We start from the raw sequence: 18633 nt of genomic DNA on the forward strand, positions 1-18633 counted from the left end.
AGTTTTGGACCTTTCACTGCAAGAAGGACATCAAGGCACTGGACTGTGTCCAGAGAAGAGCAACAAAGCTGATGAAAGGTCTGGAAAACAAGTGTTCTGAGGAATGGCTGTGAGGGAGCTGATGTTTAATCTGGAGAGAAGGAGGCTGAGGGGAGACCTTATGGCTCTCTAAAGCTTCCTGAAAGGAGGCTGCAGTGAGGTGGGGGTTGATCACCCAAATAACAAGTGATAGAACAGGATGAAATGGCCTTGAGTTGCTCCAGGTTTAGATTTGGATATTAGGAAATATTTCTTCACCAAAATGGTTGTCATGCACTGCAACAGGCAGCCCAGGGAAGTGGTTGAGTTACCATTCCTGGAGGTATTTTAAAGAAGTTAATATATTGTATTTAGGAACATGGTTTAGTGGTGGACTAGGCAGTGTGCTAGGTTAACTGTAGGACTTGATGATCTTAAAGGTGTTTTCCAAACAAAACAATTCTATGATTCTCCAAGTCTGAGAAGGAATTACAGACTTGATGGAAGAACAGTTAGAAACAGGGATTACTCTTCTCCTGCTTGCCTGGTTTGGATGAAGATTCGCATTCCTCTGCTTTTGTAGTGTCAGCTCATGCTAAGGAAGGGCCCACATCTAGGCAATGATCCATTTCCTGCCCTACAATTTTCCAGTCCAAGCAGCATCCCCTTTAGGTCACAACCATACAACTGAGAGCAGTCTGTTAGCAGGCTGGTTTGGTTTTTGGGAGGTTGTTTTTGTTTTCACAGCAAGAAATAGGAGATTTCATGACCTTCTACACTGAAGGCCAAGACTGCCCCTATCTGGAGGAGTCCAAACTAAGAATGAAAATAAAAAAAAATTTTTTTTTCAAAAGGGGGATCAATTTAAAACTAGTGTAAATAATTATATAAAAGAAGAACCCAGAAAGTATTTGTTTGCTTTTTAATACAAGTAACTTCTCTAGTTTAGTCTCCTAAGACAAAAAAAGCAGAAGAACCCAGCTGTACAAGTACGGAAAAGTTTCTGCATTGTTTTCTGCTGCAGCTTCATATATCTTGTTATAAGGAGAAAACTTAAATGCAAATGCATGGCTTCCTGTTCAAAAGCTGTTTGAGCAAAATAAAACCTACTCAACCCTTCTTTGGTGCAAGCAACAAAATGATTAATTGTGATAGAAAAAAAACCCAAACAAGTCTGTATGCACCTTACCCTATGCTATAAGAAGCAGCTTTCTAACACAGCAGGAAGTAGCTCAGTGGAAAGATGAAATCTTTCCAGTGGAAAGATTTGGGGTGTTTCCTATTTAAGATAGATTGGATGAACAGCCCCCTGAAGGACCTCCTCTAACTACTGGACAGATATTGTGTTATTAGGATAGACTGTATATTTGCCTTCTAGATACATAGTATAGGTGAATACTGCCACAACAAAATAAATAGGTTACCTGAAGTAAATAGTAATAAAGTTATAATAAATCTAGAGCTTACAGAGAAGAGGTAGCACTAACACATTTCAGTTACTAGGCCCAAATTTTATTTTTAATTTTTAAAAAATCGGATTAAAAAGATCATCCTGGAAACCAGCCATGAGAGTGAATGTGTAGACAGTAAATATCAGTAGTAAAAATTTTTATTGTGGTTCCAGTAGTCCCTGCCATAATCATCATCCTGTGTTCTAGCAGTGAACAGCTGCCTCTTGGATTCACACTGTGATGTGTGGTGGCCAGAATGCCTCTCACATGGGACACAAACTTGATTTTGTGCAGGAAAACCCAATGGATCCCTTACAGGACTACAAGTACAGATCTGATCTAGAAGGTGTAATAAAGCAGAATTAGATTTGCAGAGATGTATTGAATCCTTCCAGTGAATTACTGTTTCCTCATGTTTTTCTTCAACTTGCTTCTTTGCCCACTCCTACCTTTGCTTTTTTTTGCCTCTGATCATGCAAAACAAGTACCATTTGCTCAGATGAAGACACAGTATTCTACTTCTGCTCAGACAACTCTGTTATGTCACTCCAGCTAAGAAAATTTTATAGTTCTCATTATATATTAATTCTTCAAAAGTGAGTTCTTCAAATGGTTTATGAGGCAATGACATGATTTTGAGGAACATTTCTATTGATGCTTCTCTAACAGTTACTGGAACAGAAGCAGGACTCTATTCCAAGCAAACACAAAGTTAGCTCTGTTGTCACAAGTTGCTTTAGAAATGTGCATCTTAGACCTGAATGTTACTATTCTTTCTTACTTCTCCCTCCAATTATTAAATAGGAAGTTTGTACAGCATTTCACCTTCCATCTCCAAGGATGACGTTCATCAGAAATCAGAGAGCTTGATTCTTTCAAACTAGTACTATAGACCTTGAAGGGAAAGAGAGAGAGAGAGAGAGAGAGAGAGAGAGAGAGAGAGAGAGAGAGAGAGAGAGAGAGAGAGAAGCAGGAAGATAGGACAGTCAGAGAAAAGCAAAAATAATTTAGACAAGGGAAAAGCACTATAGAAAAGTCACCTCTGAACAAAAGCAGCTTGTTTTTTTAGTCAGTAAACTAGATGATTTGATTTCTTACACTGTATATGTGCATTACTTGCAAAGAAGCCAGAGTACACAGCAATTTATTCTAAAATAAATACTATGCAGTTACATATTGCTCCTTTATATTACCTTTTTAACAAATCGCCATTTCTTGGTGTTACAATGAATGCAACAATGTCTCCATGATTGACTTTCTCACATAGTCTAATGGGTACAGAATTTTCAGAAAAGCAACCAGACGGGGAGCATTAGTATCATGTATGTTGAAGGAAAGAACACAACATAGTGGCATAATGTTTCTTTAAAGCAGCATTTACTAAGCTGATTAATCAGTTGAGAAGATTACTAATTTCCTATGTAAAAAAATCCTGTCAAAATGTGCTTACTTGAAATTGTTGAGCATTTAAATTGTGCAGACTTTTGCTCACCTGATTAATAGGTAGAAAAGGATGAAATTTATGGAGAGCGGGTATAACGGGAGAGTAAGTAGAAGCATATACAGGTTCCTATGACAAGGATAGAAGCAAAGCAAAAGAATTAGAAAAGAACTGCACTACCAGAAATGGAGATGGGGGTTGGGGGGAAATCACTCATCTTGCCCTAATTGCTTCAGATGAACTAAATCTAAATATTTTAACCTAGAAATGTGTTCCCTATTGGAAAGCCATACATCAAAAATGTCACAATACAACAGCATGTTTACCAAAACCATTCCATGAAGGAACTAAACAAGTTAGTAACAATATCACTACAACAACACACAAAATGAAACAGCACAGCCAGCAGGTACCCTTTTCATATGCTGATAATTTTTGTCTCTGTTTTCATACACCATGATGAACCATGTCAGCCACAATGTGAATAATTCTGTTGCAAGTTAATCAGACCCTGCTAAATAACAAGCCATCTATTCTCTGGATGAAAGGAAAGAGTGCTTCCTAAACCAGGATACTCAGAAGCCATCTGGAGGGAACTGTTAAGCCCACAGCACTCAGTGAAGGTGAGTTCACCATTCTAAACAAAGTCTACAAATAGCCCCTGCCTCAGAGCTGGGCTTACCCAAAGCTGATTAGACATGGCTTTATCATTTATAATTCTTCTTACTTTTATAGGTTACAGCAAATGTGGAACACTGCACAGAATATGGGTAAATGAAGCTCTTTCGAGTGGCTCAAAATGAAGCTTCATCAGTAGGGTTTCAGATTTGATTAGAACTGGATACGAGCACCCTGTGGATGCTATATATGAAATGGATAAAACTATAACATCAAGAGATTAAGAATTTTGCCTAAAGGTCACTTTTTAAGGGCTCACCCCCTTTAAGATATTTTACACACTTCAGCTTAGTAATTTTGAATTGACTGTTCATCTCTAGCCTTTAACATCAGTGCTGAGCTGCAATTTGAATTTGCTGTAAGAATTAATTGCATTTTGAACTTGCTGTAAGAATTAATTGCATTTCAAATGTCATTCACTGCTTTAATGCAACTGCAGTGCAGCTGGTAATCATATTAATCAGAGACTCTGTTAAAAATGGCTAAGTATGAGACAGGCATTTTCATTCCAGTAAATCTTGCTATTTTGATACTAAGGAAGGATTTTAAAGTTACCTGGTTTTTCTGCCCATGAAAAAACCCAAACTGGAAGTGTTCCATCCATGAAAAAAAATACATTAAATCCAAAATATTATTCCCAAATAAAAGGTATTCTTTCCCAGTAAGACATTCCTCAGTGTATTGCTGTTCCCATGATGTTAGAGCTATTCTTTGAATCATCCAAGTATGTTTTACCATACACATAAATAATATAAGAAGCTTCACAGCTTCCAACAGATTTTCCTCTTAGGTGCAGCAATCATCAAAACAGATGCTGGACCTTCAAGTAAATCTCAACTTCCTCTCTCATCTGTACCTCCTTGATTTTATTCCTTATTCCCTTACCCATTTGAAGTTGCTCTGTCAGCTTTTCCATTAGTTTTATGGTTTTTCTACAGTTTAGCCTATATATAAATGACTATAACACATTCGGAAAAGTATCTCACCATGAAGAAAACCGTGCAGAAACATTCGTCTAGAAGCAATCAAACAGCAAGACTTAATATAACTTTTTTATGTATAGTATGCATCTTTCAACTGTTGCTCTTCAGAAAAAGAAATCTAAATGTACTCTAAAAACTTCAATTGTATAGAACTATGCTTCAATAACAAATCTCCAGGACAATTCTGATAAACTTACAAAAGACACACATGCACAAAAGAACATCTAAAAAGTGTCAGACTACTTTACCAGGAGTAACATACTGCAACTTCAGACATTATTTTGAAAGAGCAGGGCATAACAGATGTTTACACCCCCTTGCAGTCCAATGCATGATTGCCTTGTGTGGAAATTGTACTTTAACTTGCTCATGACACCATAATCCATAAAATTCCTGCATTTTATTGCAAACCAGCAACAGAAAGCACTAAGATTCTTAAGCACATTTTAGTCTCAAAGCTTTTTTACAAATAGAGACTTCAGTGGCACACTGCTTCATTGATTTATTAACAATAATAGTATTTTCAGATTTAAGGGCAGCTGATATGGTGTGTTGTAAGCAGTGTGGCCAGTTTAGTGAAGCTTTGTATAATTTATCAAATATCACATAATGAATCAGCATGGCAAATATCTGTACCAGTTAAGGAAATCGTGTATATAGTAAGTCTAAATGTTTTTCTTATAGATCCAAGATTTCAACCATTGGCAGACATGCAAATTCTTTGATTTAGGCTCTAAATAACCAAGAGCTAACATGAGCCAACAGAGCAGGTGACCCAGTGTCAGAGATAGTCCCACTGCCAGCATTGGCACTTCAAAGCTCGTTCCCTTCAAGCACTTCATGCTCGCTTACTTGCTTTAAAAGCCCAACTTGTGCTATGCTGAGTGAAGTTGCTGCACATGGTAACACAGCAGGGAGGATGTGGGTGCTGGGGAGTGAGAAGAGAGAACAAAGGTTTTGTCTCTGCCTAAATCTTGGCAGCTGTTTAAAGCTTTTTTTTAACCCCATTGTCTTTAGCTGGAGTACATTTGTTATCTGATCTAACAGTTGTCATTCTGGAGAGCAGCCTGTTAAAATGTGACCACAATTTTGCTTTCCTCCCTGAAATTATTTTTCTTTAGGACATCTTTCAAATGAGCAAGGTTTTTTTTTAGTCCATTGGGCAAAACCAAACCAAAGCCCACAAAATAAACTGCAAAAAATCATCTCTCTTGTTTTTCTGTCCAGTTAACAGACAACCATTGATAAGTCCCGTGCTCAGGCACAGATTTGTCCGAAATAATGACAGACTATGTAACAACTCCTTACTTGTAATACCATAATGGGGCAGGAGAATTGTTGTTGTTCACTTATACTAATTGATAGAAGCAGCATTTTCATAACTAACTATCCAAACATTGTTGTTCCCATTAATAGTAATTATAACAAATTTACCTTCATCTGTCCTGTGAAAATACTTCTTCAAAAACTAAAGTCTTTTCAAACAGTTTGCTTGACCTGACAATGTAATTTTTAAAATACTAGACTCAGAAGAGAAGCATTAGTCCTGCAGTTTGAACCACCAGCCCATTTTGAAGCATATCTCCCAGTCATCCTCACCTTTTGTGCTTTGGTTCACACTGCAGAATATACAGACTTTAGGATGAAACTAAGCCCTGAAGCACATTCCTGGATTCCCATGTAGCACCAGGGCTGCTGACAGCAGTTAGGCCACAGGAGCATACTAAATTTAGTCTGAAGCAAAAATTCACTGAAGCAAAACAAGTAAGTATTGCAGGGGTAGCAGTTCCTCATCAGTAATTGTTCTGCTTTACAGATCCACTCCAACTGGGCAACATAACTTCTGTATAAACACAGCAAGAGGATGCTAACAATGTGAACTTCCCTTTCCTCTCCACCTTTCCACCCAACTCCCTCTATTCACCAACACTGATGAGACAGAAAATCCATGATCTGGTGGGTTTCACTATCCACAAACACCAGAGATAATGCAAATTAACCAAAAGACAAATGGCTCATGAATGCTCTGGTACCTGTGTCTCCTCATTGTTTATTGGATCAAAAATTACTGCTCAAATGGAAAAAAGAAATGCACAGAGACAACACATCTTTAGGAATCTGAAATTTTTACAAGTTCACACACACTACAGAAAATACTTGAACTTAAAATTTCAAGCCAACTTCATTGTCGAGGGAAAAAAGCTTAATTATACCTGTAAACATTCCTGAAGCCTGGCAAGCCTGCTTATTGACTCATAATCTGATGGTGTAAAGATACTGTAACCAGTACTCTATGTCCCAAGACACTGAAAAGAGTTGCTTAAAGAGATGTCATGTGGCGAGAATTGTTTGTTAAACAAGCCTGACAATAAGAGGAATAGCAGGAGCTAGTAGTGGGAGCTAGTAGCTACTATTAGGCATGCCTAACAGAATGCATCTTCAAGAAGCTCAAGCATTTCAAGCCAGATGTTTTTTCCAAACAAAAATAGAGGTACCTTCTTCAACAGCTGCTCAACTTCTTGCATTTGTGCACTACGATCAGTGACAGACATTTTTGCATACTCCTGCTTTTTGCCAAGCCTGCTCTTCCAATCTTCCTCACCACTCTTCTTCAGCAATGCTAACCTAGAGAGAAAAAAAAATATGCCAACAGGTAGCTTTAAACACTAGTTCCTGTTACTGTCAAAACCTACCCTTATTGTTTCCCTAGTGCTCTATTCAAGAGAAATTGAAATGATATTACCTAACATTAACTGTAGTTATTTACATCTCATACACATACACAAAGGTTACAAACAAACACCAAGCCTTTACTAAAATTGTTAAATGGGAATCATCTGTCAAAACACAGACAGACTCCAAATAATTTGGACAGTCAGTGGAAATTGCCAATACAGTCAAGGAGACAAAGGTACAATGCAGATAATTCTAAAGTAGACATATAAATAGGTTAGTCACCAATCACTGCTTTTTTCCTTCCTTTCTGTTGATAAGGCACAGAGTGACTAGCTCAGTTATGGATGATTATGCTGTAGACACTCAGAGGTAACAAGGTGGATCTTACCTTTAGGCTTTATTGTACTCATTAAAAAAAATAATAATAAAATAAAAATTCTTAAAACCCCACTAATTCTATTCAGTAGACATCTAATAATTAGGTCTTATCAGGCACACCAAAGGAAAACAGTTGCTGCTTTCACTTCAACTCTAGTGACTAAGGTTATGACCAGACTCCTTAGGATCACTTTCTATCTCCTCGCCTAACTTAGCCATTGCTGTGACACAAAGTAGTAGTATTAATGCACAAGGAACTTGCTGCTAATTACAGCACAGCTGTGAAATATATCTAGATTCTACTCATTTTAAGGATGTCTTATATTTAAAATATGGAGTACCATTAAGATCTTTTAATGCTGTTTGCTAATCTTGAGCAAAGTACTGACTGATTCTTACTAACTCTGGTGGGGACAGCATCTAGATTTATTTTGATTGAATTAGAACATCTTTGTCTACACAAACTTTGAGGTGATTAGTTTTGTGGGGAAGGGAAGTCAGTTGAGAATACAAGGGCTACACAGGCAGTTTACCCTCCTCAGAAAGATATGTATGAATTTTCTAGCTTTCAGAAGTCTTAGTAATCAAAACATGTGTATCTGCACTATGTGTGTGAACAGTTGCATAAGTTCACTAAATTTTAGTTGGAACAAGTTTCACTACATAACTTTATCTAGGGTATTTGAGTAAGGATTATACTAAACCCATAACCTTTTTCATATTTGAACAGGTTTAGTAGTTAAAGCATTGGCAACCTATTTTGACCACAAGATATAGGGATTTGTTTTTACAGTTGTAATTGCTGTTACCCTCACAGTAATTCTTGTCCTGAAACTCTGAGGAGAAAGAAGGGGTAGGGCCAAATAGCTCTACTCAGAAGCCAAGTTTCAGACAGCTGCTTCCTAAAAAAAACCCAGGGGGTGCAATCATGCTACTGGCCTATTCAAGGACAACCAATTGGTCCTAGTGAAGGCATTTGAAAAAACCTGAAAATGCAGAATACAGTTAATCCACAGAATACAACCACAGTAAGAATGTTAGTATTGTAGAAAGCAGTTATTTCTTCTCCTGCCCCAGCAGGCAGTGCTGGTAGGCTTCACATGGCCTGGTTGCTTCATACCTCACAGCAGGGATGAGTAGGGGTGAGAAGGACTCACAATAAGGAGCTGAGGCCATGGTCATTGTTTCCAGAATGTATACAAGATTTCACTGCCCAGAACTAATCTTCTGGAGTGCATCCATGCATGTGTGAAACTCTGGAGGAGACCAAGATGTGCCTGAATTGCCACCGCACAGTTGAATTATCTTCAATAGTTACGTATTCTCAGGTCAGCTTTGCTTAGAATGATCTGCAGTAATTGAAGCTGGAAGGCAATTTAGTCAGCTTTGGCCTAAGATGGATTTTTTTTTTAAAATGTCCATAGCTGCTCAGTATAGAAGGCAGGTTGTATTTATTTATTTATTTTTAACCTAACATTATTGCAGGGTATTTGCCCTAGACAGCCTGGTTGATCAGAAAGAGAAAATCTATGACTCTAAGATCACTTCTGTGTCTCTGGAGACTTTATTTTCTCTTCTGTCATAAGGCTGGATGCATACCAGCCTCCCACTCATCACTTGTATATGTAACAAAACAACTCATTCCTAGAGTAAGAACACCCACTTGCCTGCTTACAGGAATGAAATCACCACTTAAAGAAACATGTATGCCCTCTATACCATTGAAAACCATGCTGCTGTGTAAAACTTAAAGCCATGAATTTGTTCTTAAATGAGGGAAACAGCAATAGATTCACACTGTCCCATCTCAGCAACAATTGGAGGGCTCTCTGTCATTTGAATAAAGATGCAAGAACTACTGAACTGGTTTACACAAAGAAGTGCAGAAGCTTGGTAGCTTAATTCAAAGTAGACAAAGCAGCTGATTCTTTTGGGAAGTCTGCAAAAATAAAACAATTATTTGGTCTAAACTTTGAATTTGTTAATAGCCTGCTGCCTACTAGTTTCATTGCATACCTTTAGTTCTCCACTTTTGACAAACAATGAATAAATCATTCATTATCCACTTTCATAGTTCTATCCATTTTCAGAGATGAAGGGATAATGTTGAATTAATTCTGAAGGGAAATAGAGACAAGATTTGAACAGCGTTTTTGTCTAAAAAAACTTTGCATGAAAGGCCTTGGCAAAAGTCCTGGCAGAAAATGCCAAAAATGGTACATCTTTCTTCTGTGGCAATATTTTTAGTATCTTAGCTGCTCATGTTACCCTTAACTGGTTAAACTGGACACAGACTTGGCTTTCGTATCTACTCCGTTGGCTGCACTTGACCAGTTCTTTTCAGCTGATACATAAATTCTAGAGGCCAATATGACTTTATACGACTACAAAAACTAAGTCGACTGTTAAAGGGTCCATAAATTCACTACAGTGGAGGCTATAAGGAAGATTTGCTCAATACATCAAAAGAGGTTGAAAGTTAAATTTAGGCTGGGCTCTTTCTGAGGAGTGAATGATGGTAAGAAGACCACCAGCCATTAGAATTGTCAATAGTTTTTTAAATGGTGATTGTAGCATGCAGCTGACTTCTAGAGCAGAGCTGACTGGGTGGCCTCGTAGCAACTTTGGTCTCCATTAATGCACAAAAACAGGTAGACACACACAGCTGATGCTCCATTCAAAGTCTCCATGACCCTTCCTGAAAGCAAGACAATTTAAAAGAAGTCTTCCACTGCTCATGTGTAACACATCAGCAGAGTGCCCCTCCTTGCCTAAACCAAAACACAGCCATAACTAATCAAAGATGAGCCTTTGCTCCCTCTCACCTTCAAGCTGCATGTTTGCAGAAGAAGAGAGGATAGATGTCTTTTCTTCCTTGAAAAATCATAATTTTCATTTTTCTATTTAATATAGGTAATTCTGAAAATGCCAGGTATGCACTCACTGCACAAGGATAATATTAATCCAGTGAAGTAAATCTGTGGAAAATCACTTTCATCCAGACCAGCATGCATGTATTCTGCCCAAATAACATTACATCTGTGGAAAAGCTGTTCTTCCATAAGGTGAAAGAATGTCTGACACAGCCAGAAAAATCCACAGGATGGGGAGATGAAGTTAGTCAATGTAAGAGGAAAAAAAAAATGCAAAGTTTAATAGTTAATCTTCTGCAGAAATGTTCTTTTAGGTTTATGAATACTTGGCACCAGCTACAGCCAAGCAAAGGAAAATGAGTTGTAGTTTTTTGATTCTGGACTTGGTAGACCACTGTGGTATTTTGAAAAACTAAAACCTTTTGATACCAGCTCTGTCATTTACAGACATGTGTGGAACATATAGCTTCCTGACAAGAGAGCAGGTATTTTCTTTTGTCAGCTTTGGGACAGAGAAACAGTTTTGGAGGCCTAATGAAAGTAATTCCAGATTGTGAGTGTGACTGACAGCCTTAAACATTATAGTTCATCAAGAAATCAACTCATCTGAAGCAATAAATTTAGGTCTGAAACAGCTGCTAATACTTGGATCTTCCCCTTCCTCCAACCTCTTTTTCCTTACTGGAATCAGGGAAGGCAGATCATTTACCACCCATAAAACAGAAGTTACTAGTCTAAAGCTTATCTACCCAGACAGTTTTTATTTACATAATTATTATTTACAGAACAGAAGGGGGAGACAGGTGGTGGGATGAAGATTGCTTGAAACAAAACAACAATGAACTGGAAAAGGTAAGTACCTCCTTCAGAAGGGAAACTAAGACTGCACAGCTGTTGTAGCTGCCCCTGCACCTCCTCTTTATGTTAAAGGGATAACAGGGTGTGGGGATGCTCTGTAAATAAGGATGACTCGCATACATCCTAGAAATACATGAATTTAAGAAGCCCACTCTGGAACCATGTGGGGTTTTTTATTAAAAAAAAAAAAATAGTTAAGAGTTCCTATTATCACACACCCATCTCAGCAAGTGGGGGAATATTTTTACACAGTGAAAATTTAAACAAGAAGCTATTTTTATATTTTGGTTCTTCTTTCACTGTGGAAAATGAAAGCAAACATAGGCTGGTTTGCCAACTTGAAGCAAATAATTGTAAGTTTACTCACTGGATTGCTACTAGACCCTTTTACAGTTCGGGGCTGAATTTATATTCTCAAAGTTTTACCTAAATTAGTATGACTTCTACAATACTACAGCAGCTATTTGAGCTCCAGTACAAAAGATTTAATATTTTGTTTCAGACTGGAATTATCTTGGGTTGAAAAAAATATTTCTAATACTTATCCAAACCTATCCAACTTATTATGCTTTTAGAATTCCTACAGTAAGTTTTCAGAAGTGAAAATGGCAACCTGGTTGTTTCTCAAGAGGGAAATACCACAGTCTAACCCTGTACCCTTGTACACAGCTTACTTAAAAGAGACTACTCCCATAGATCAACAAAAGCTGACTTAAAAAAATAATCACATTATATCTTTGGTAACTAAAAGCAGAGTCAGGGGAAGTATATCAGTATGCCTGTAGCAGGAACATGTAACTTTTACAATTTTCATATTCTTAATTAGTATTGATTTTTCAGGTGTTTCTTTCAACATCAGATTATCATGTTCTCTCATTTACCACCATCTGCTTTACAAGAATGTCAAACAGATTAGCTCCAAGTTTGTGCTGTTAGTATGTGATACCTAATAAAGCCTAACAACCACTGCTTAGCCTTTTCAGAAACAGGTTTAAAGCTTCTTTTTATACCACCAGTTTAATAACTGTATTTACAGATACAATTTTTAAAAAGTGAAATTTAAGTACCTTTCCTTAATTGACATCGTTTTGCTGGAATTATCAAGGACATCCTCAGTTGTTTGTGCTTTGTTCTCTCCAACAGAAAACATCTCACTGGAATGCTTATAAAATTTGCCTTCCAATTGTTCGGAGAGCTCCTGCAGTCTACAGGATGCCGCAGTTGCAGTTTCTGACACTGTCCTCATTGCTGATGTGCTGGTGAGTTCAGAAGCAGGCTCAGTGTGGTCTGCCCATTCAAAAGAGGAGTGCTAAATTAAACTTAGTGCTATTCTCAAACATATTTTACATTACTAACACTGATGCAGCAAATCTGAATTTTACCGTTCAAATCACATGCTATTCTAATAGTGAAAAAGGTTCTGGCTGAGATAGAGTACAAAGATTAACCATGGAATATTATCTGCTGAACAGATTGGCCATTTGTGACTTAAGTTCATATAAAGCTGCAGAATATCACGTTTAATACACATTTGAGATTCATATGAATGAGGCACAAGCTGCTTCTTGAGTCAACACACCAACAGGAAAACAAATGGACAGATGAAAGTGAATGGGTAACAAAGAGTAGGGAAGAGAAGCAGACAAGATTTAAATTAGCCATTAACTTCTTGACAGAGCAGTTTAATGCATAATTAGCATACTAGGAGGACATTTAACCTCTTATTAAAGGTATTCTCTAGAAAAGCACTGGGCGCTTTTTGGGTTTTGCTTTTTCAAGCAGCAGTTAAACCACAGGAAAAACTGCCTTGATGAAAGATAAATACACCATTACAGTTATTCTTAAGGAAATATAAATCATTATATTTCTTTTTGAAAGCACAACACCCCTCTGATACATGACTACTCCTGCTTTATCCCAGCCTCCATCTCACCTGCAGTCACTTAAAGTTAGTTGGATAGAATGGACACTACTTTCAGGAGTATAGGCAGAACTATACCTTTTTCCCTATAGCTGTTCAAAGATCATTAAATTCAAACTCAATTAGCTTCATAGAACAAGGAAAAAAAAGGCTTCTAGCACTACGTGGTACTATGGTCCTGTACCTCATCTTAATAATACCAAAACCTAATACAACATCCCTCTAAATTCAACAGAATAGAAGGCTTTATATACAATGACCAACAAGCAATTATATCCAAGGCACTTTAAATAAAGATGAGCAAGTTTACTTATGAAGTTTGAATTATGCTGGTGCATATAGAACTGTAATTGCTCTGAGAATTACTAGGTTTATATTTCATCACCATACTGAAGAGAAAATATTAGTTTTCTGGAATTAGTTATCTGAAAGTTATCCAGTATTAGCCATGTATATACATACGTAGTTAAAACATAACTACATATGGATAGGAAGGCAACAGTTAAAAGCAGACACTTGACCCAGAGCAGCAAGTCCAGCATTTAAGAAGGCAGGGACAAGGGCAAAAGGGGAAAGGATAAACCTTAATAACAACATATAATGCACCTTCTTTCAAAGTAAGAATATTGGAATTAAACTGGGCCATCTTTAAAAGATAAAAGATTGAAAGAATAGCAAAGATAAATCTGTGTCCATAAAACTTAAAGACTTCAAAGGTATTTCTCTACCTTTAAGCCATGTTAAAAAGAGGAAAAATAATCAGCCTTGATGAAATGAAAATGTTTAAAATAAGAGAAACACCATTGTTTGCTGAATGAGACTACGCTAATAGCAGGCATGCACCACACCTCTTTGCATAGTCTTGCTTTTCATAACACTTTCCAGATCCATTTTTATTTCAAAGCACTGGCCTTCTTTGACTCTCCATTTACCTTGCATGCCAGTATCCATTTCCTTATGTTCAAGGGGCTGAAAAAGTGCTTGTGAACTGAACAGTTCCATGCTGCCCTTCCTCAGGAAGCTGTATGTTGTCTCTTTTGGGTAGTCTCCTGTTTTTTCAGGAACAGGATGTGTGGTTTCTTCCTCAAAGGATCTGTACTTTGTAATTTCATTAGCTTCATGTGCTAGAAACCTCTTTCTCTCTTCTTCATGCTTCTTTGATGTTCTGTTGATTTCTAGTGCTTCCAGTGAGGGATGCCACTGCTCTGACTTGTGTGTGCGTTTTCCTGCAGATTCTGAGTTTTCTGTTGAGGGCTGGAATCTCAAATCATTTCTAGTGGCAATGTTCACACTTCCATCACCAGCTGGCCTCGTATGCAGGTCTCCAGCATACAGTGGAGAAAGGACAGATGCCATTTTTGAAACTGATGTTGCAACTGCAGTTGACAGGGGAGTAATTTTTCCACTTTCATTTTGTACCTATGAACAACAAAAACAAATCAAAACAAAACAACCCTTAAAATAATAATAAATTCCTGAAAATAGTCTAGTCATGTAAGTTGTTCAGATGTACGCTTCCACATGAATAAAGTGCTCTGCAAACATAGACTAGAAACAGATAAGGAGAGCAACAATGCCCTTATGATTTGGCTGCAGATGGATTATTCCACCAAGGGAAGAAACAACTGTGTGTGAACAGCAGCATCTTTAGTAATAAATGGTGTCTGTGCAGCATGCAACTTGATGTTGTGTCAGGACTCTAAGAAAAGGCTTGTACTGACATGGAACTCAGCAGCACTGAGGAAAGAAATCAGCTTGGGTTCCAGACACCGGATGCCATGCCATGTGCCCAGGCTAATCAACTCTGCATCTCAGCAGGGCTAATTAGCTTTGGCACAGCTCTGCTCTGATACAGTTATGTAGCTTCCAGCTCTGGAGCCAGCTCAGTGCCAGAGAAAGACTCTGCTACAAGGGGCAGACATTCCTCACGCTTCTGCCACATAAATCACCTTCATGGAGAACTGTCTAAGTCTAAAACTTTTTTTCAAATATCAACCATCAAACTGTGAGGCTAGTCAACAGCATGCAAGAGGAATAGATAAAAATCACACCAACATGAAGAAAATAAATGAAAACTTAAAATGCACATGCAAATTTCGTAAAGCGTGGACAACACAGTCATTCATTAAACAAACCAGAAAGCACAGTGAAGACAACTAGGCTAGCTTCAAGATTCCAAAGAAAGATTAAGAAAATAGTTACCAGTTTACTCTTTCTCCAGTGCATCTATCAGAATTAGAAATTTAGAGAGATCAGGAAAGAGATTTCAGCTTTAATTACCAAATATTAACATTTGCAAGTATGTATTTCAGTAACATAACCCCTAGTTATATATTTGGTAACTTCCTTTGTTTTTTCCTAGAAAAAACTACAGCATCCCAGAACATGCCACGACTCCAAATGAACAGTTTGCTACAGAAAGTCTTTTTGAAAAATACGCTCCCACTGAATTTGATTCAGAGTAAGTTCTGGTTTCTTTTTCTAGGTTGAGAAAGAAATGACAAAAACATCTCCTCTGTTGTTTCCTTGCTTAAAGAGGAATTTTTTTTCTGTAAAAGTCTGACAAACTAATGTGACTATCACTGGCTTCTTCCCCATCTGCTTCATCCCATTTCTGTTGAGCACCTTCCTGGCCTCCAAACAAATTAGTAACACAAGCATTAAAAAAGCCAGGCTGTGACTGTGGTTGGCATATGAAAAATTAATGGAAACCTTGCTAAATGAGATTTGCCAAATACTTACTACTACTGTTTGTCTAAGCAGACAATTCTTTATCTGTACATGTTTGCATCAATAAGGTTATAGAAATCCCGACTTCTCACTATTGTATTATTATAATATGGAAAATGTATTAATCATGAATGAATAATACAGAAAGATAAGGGTAGGAACTTTCTAACACTCAGATTGATCCAAATCTCTAGCAATGCAACATGCTAGAGATGTTGCTGTTAAAACTATGTACTTTGTTGTGTACATAGTGCTTTGCTGTTAAAACTATTTCTTTCAAAGCTGTAATACTAAGGGACTGATGATTCTACTATTGTCAACATCAGCTCTGAAAGACCACTGCTGGGCCACCTTATGCTCAAACTTCACTAAAAAGGCATTTGCAGTTCCAGTTCTATAAAGGATTTCAAACAGGAAGCCTAATTCCACTGCACATATTAATATAAATTAGACCACGATTTTCTGAATTTCAGAAGTATTTCTTCTTTTAAGGAGAAAGAAGAAAAATAAAAATCAATGACCCCTCCTAGAGGAAAATTACAGAATATGTCTTGACTTGGGGCTTTTCAGTCTGGAGAGGAGAAGACTGAGAGGGGATCTAATTAATGTGTATAAATACATGATGGCTGGGCATCAAGAGGGAAGGGACAACCTCTTCCCACTTGTGCCCTCTGATAGAATGGAAGAACAGGAAGAGAGACAGAGAACAGGAAGTTAACCTCAACATGAGCAATAATTTCTTTACTGTAAGGGTTACAGAGTCCTGGAACAGGCTTCCAAGACAGGTTGTGGAGACTTTCAAGACCCATCTGGATGCATTTCTGGGTGACCTTCCCTAGTTTTGGTCCTGCTCTGGCAGGAGAGTTGGACTCAATGATCTTCAGAGGTCCCTTCCAACCCCTGACCTTCTGTGATTCTGTGATTGACTAACAATGGAAATACATAGTGCCTTCAGGAAAGAATCTAAAAGTTCCACATGACTTAAGTTTCAAAATTCCCTGAAAATACATCTAAAGCATGGGGGTGTAATGTTTTTACCCCTTTAGTCAGGAATTACTTTTAGAAAACATGCAATATTCTACCAGGTAGACAGACATTATGAAAGGTACAGCATGCACTGATTAGGAAGTGATATACTCTTGAACTACTTAAAAGAGAAAAACACACCAGTAAATTTGAATATTTAGAGGATGTTGTTCCTCAATATCAGCAACTGCTTCCTGACAAGCTTTTTCCTGCAGGTGTGTCATGATCCCAGTGTGTTGCTCAGACTAAGGAAAAGTCCAGCCGTTGTGGCATCTTACAGTAAAGCCCTTTTGTCCAAAACAAAGAAACAAATGAAAAATTGCCAAGATTGCACTTACCTGCTCCACTTCTCCAAGAGTGACTGGTTGAGTCTGGTAACGAGCATTCATTCTCCTGTGTCTAATATCTCCTCGACTCCTTGTGGAGATGGCCCTGGATACTGGTTGAGACAGTTTGTTAAACAAAGCCATCTTTTCTGCCAAACTTAAGCTGGAAGAATCTGGTTCATCAGATTGATCTGGCCCCATCGCTTCTCTGGCAGCTCTTATCTCCTCTTTAGCTAAAATTTTTTGGTGTGCTGATGCCTGCAAGCTGAAGAAACAGAACTGGGAATGAGTTTTGAAGAAGCCATGATGAAGTTTTAAAATCTCAGCCTAACAGTAGCAGAAGAACTGCATGTGAAGCACAATAGCCAACGTAATATAGCAGCCTAAGTGGTTATGCAGTGGTTCAACATTGGCATGAGGAATTCTAATTCAACAGCTGAAGATTTAAAAAGAGTTAACTTTTGATTCACAAATTCATTGAAGGAGAACAGATTTATTTTTTTAAAAGGGGAACCCAAGATTGAAGAGAGACTTTTAGACCAATCTTTTTATACAAAATACAGAGCTATATAGAGACATTTAAGACACTGCAGAACAAACATAGGTCCTACAGTGCAACTTAGGTGAAATTTAATTTTACTAGAAATAATTTGTGAAGCATGTAGGCTAAAAGCATTTAAAAGATAGATTTAAACTCCAACTTAATGCTCCTTCTAGATCAGCATAAATTGTAATGCCTCTTCTAATTTTTAGTGGTCCAGAATTCAGACTGTTTTGTTTTAAGTTATCCTGGGTAACTCAACAAAAATAGCGTTGAAATCTACTCCATTAATTTTGAAGATTGACCAATGCTGAAGGCAGACACATTCATTCATAGAAGCTGTAACTGCGTTTGTCTCTACAGTAACATATTTTATTCACCTCTAGCTAGATTGAGCCACATTTATGGAATTAGTAGTATATTAATAGTATTCTTTTTTTTTTTTTTTTTTTCCTTTTTTTCCTGTCCATGGCTTCTGTTAAAACTATCTTTCAGAACAGACAAACAGTATTCTGCAACTTTACCTATAGGTGGTGCAATTTCTTATCTTTCCTTTAATTTTGCAACCTAAAAAAATACGTAGAGACAGACAAAGAGGATATGTACTGCTTGTGAAATCAAGCTCCCAGCTTTGGTGTTTTCATCTCAAGATGACATTACTGTATATATAAAAAAAAGTAAGAGCAAAGAGTTCTGCTAGGTTTGCTCACATGCAAATTCATTTATTTCACAA

General features: G+C 37.5%; 1 protein-coding gene across 28 annotated transcripts in view; it reads right to left on the reverse strand.

Moving 5' to 3' along the window:
- Nucleotides 1-18633, reverse strand: part of SVIL (supervillin) — a 138479-nt gene that overhangs the window by 26728 nt on the left and 93118 nt on the right. For 16 of the 28 annotated variants that reach the window (XM_071734909.1, XM_071734910.1, XM_071734918.1 and 13 more), the window contains 7 exons: nt 17372-17624; nt 15480-15503; nt 14210-14696; nt 12424-12643; nt 7067-7196; nt 2962-3039; nt 2295-2363 (listed from right to left, as the gene is read on the reverse strand). In XM_071734909.1, coding sequence (XP_071591010.1) covers nt 2295-2363; nt 2962-3039; nt 7067-7196; nt 12424-12643; nt 14210-14696; nt 15480-15503; nt 17372-17624 — 1261 coding nt within the window. The remainder of the gene's footprint in view (nt 1-2294; nt 2364-2961; nt 3040-7066; nt 7197-12423; nt 12644-14209; nt 14697-15479; nt 15504-17371; nt 17625-18633) is intronic. The other 12 variants (XM_071734925.1, XM_071734924.1, XM_071734907.1 and 9 more) reach the window with 4 other exon arrangements.

Source organism: Heliangelus exortis, chromosome 2, assembly GCF_036169615.1.
Source record: "Heliangelus exortis chromosome 2, bHelExo1.hap1, whole genome shotgun sequence".
NCBI lineage: Eukaryota > Metazoa > Chordata > Aves > Apodiformes > Trochilidae > Heliangelus > Heliangelus exortis.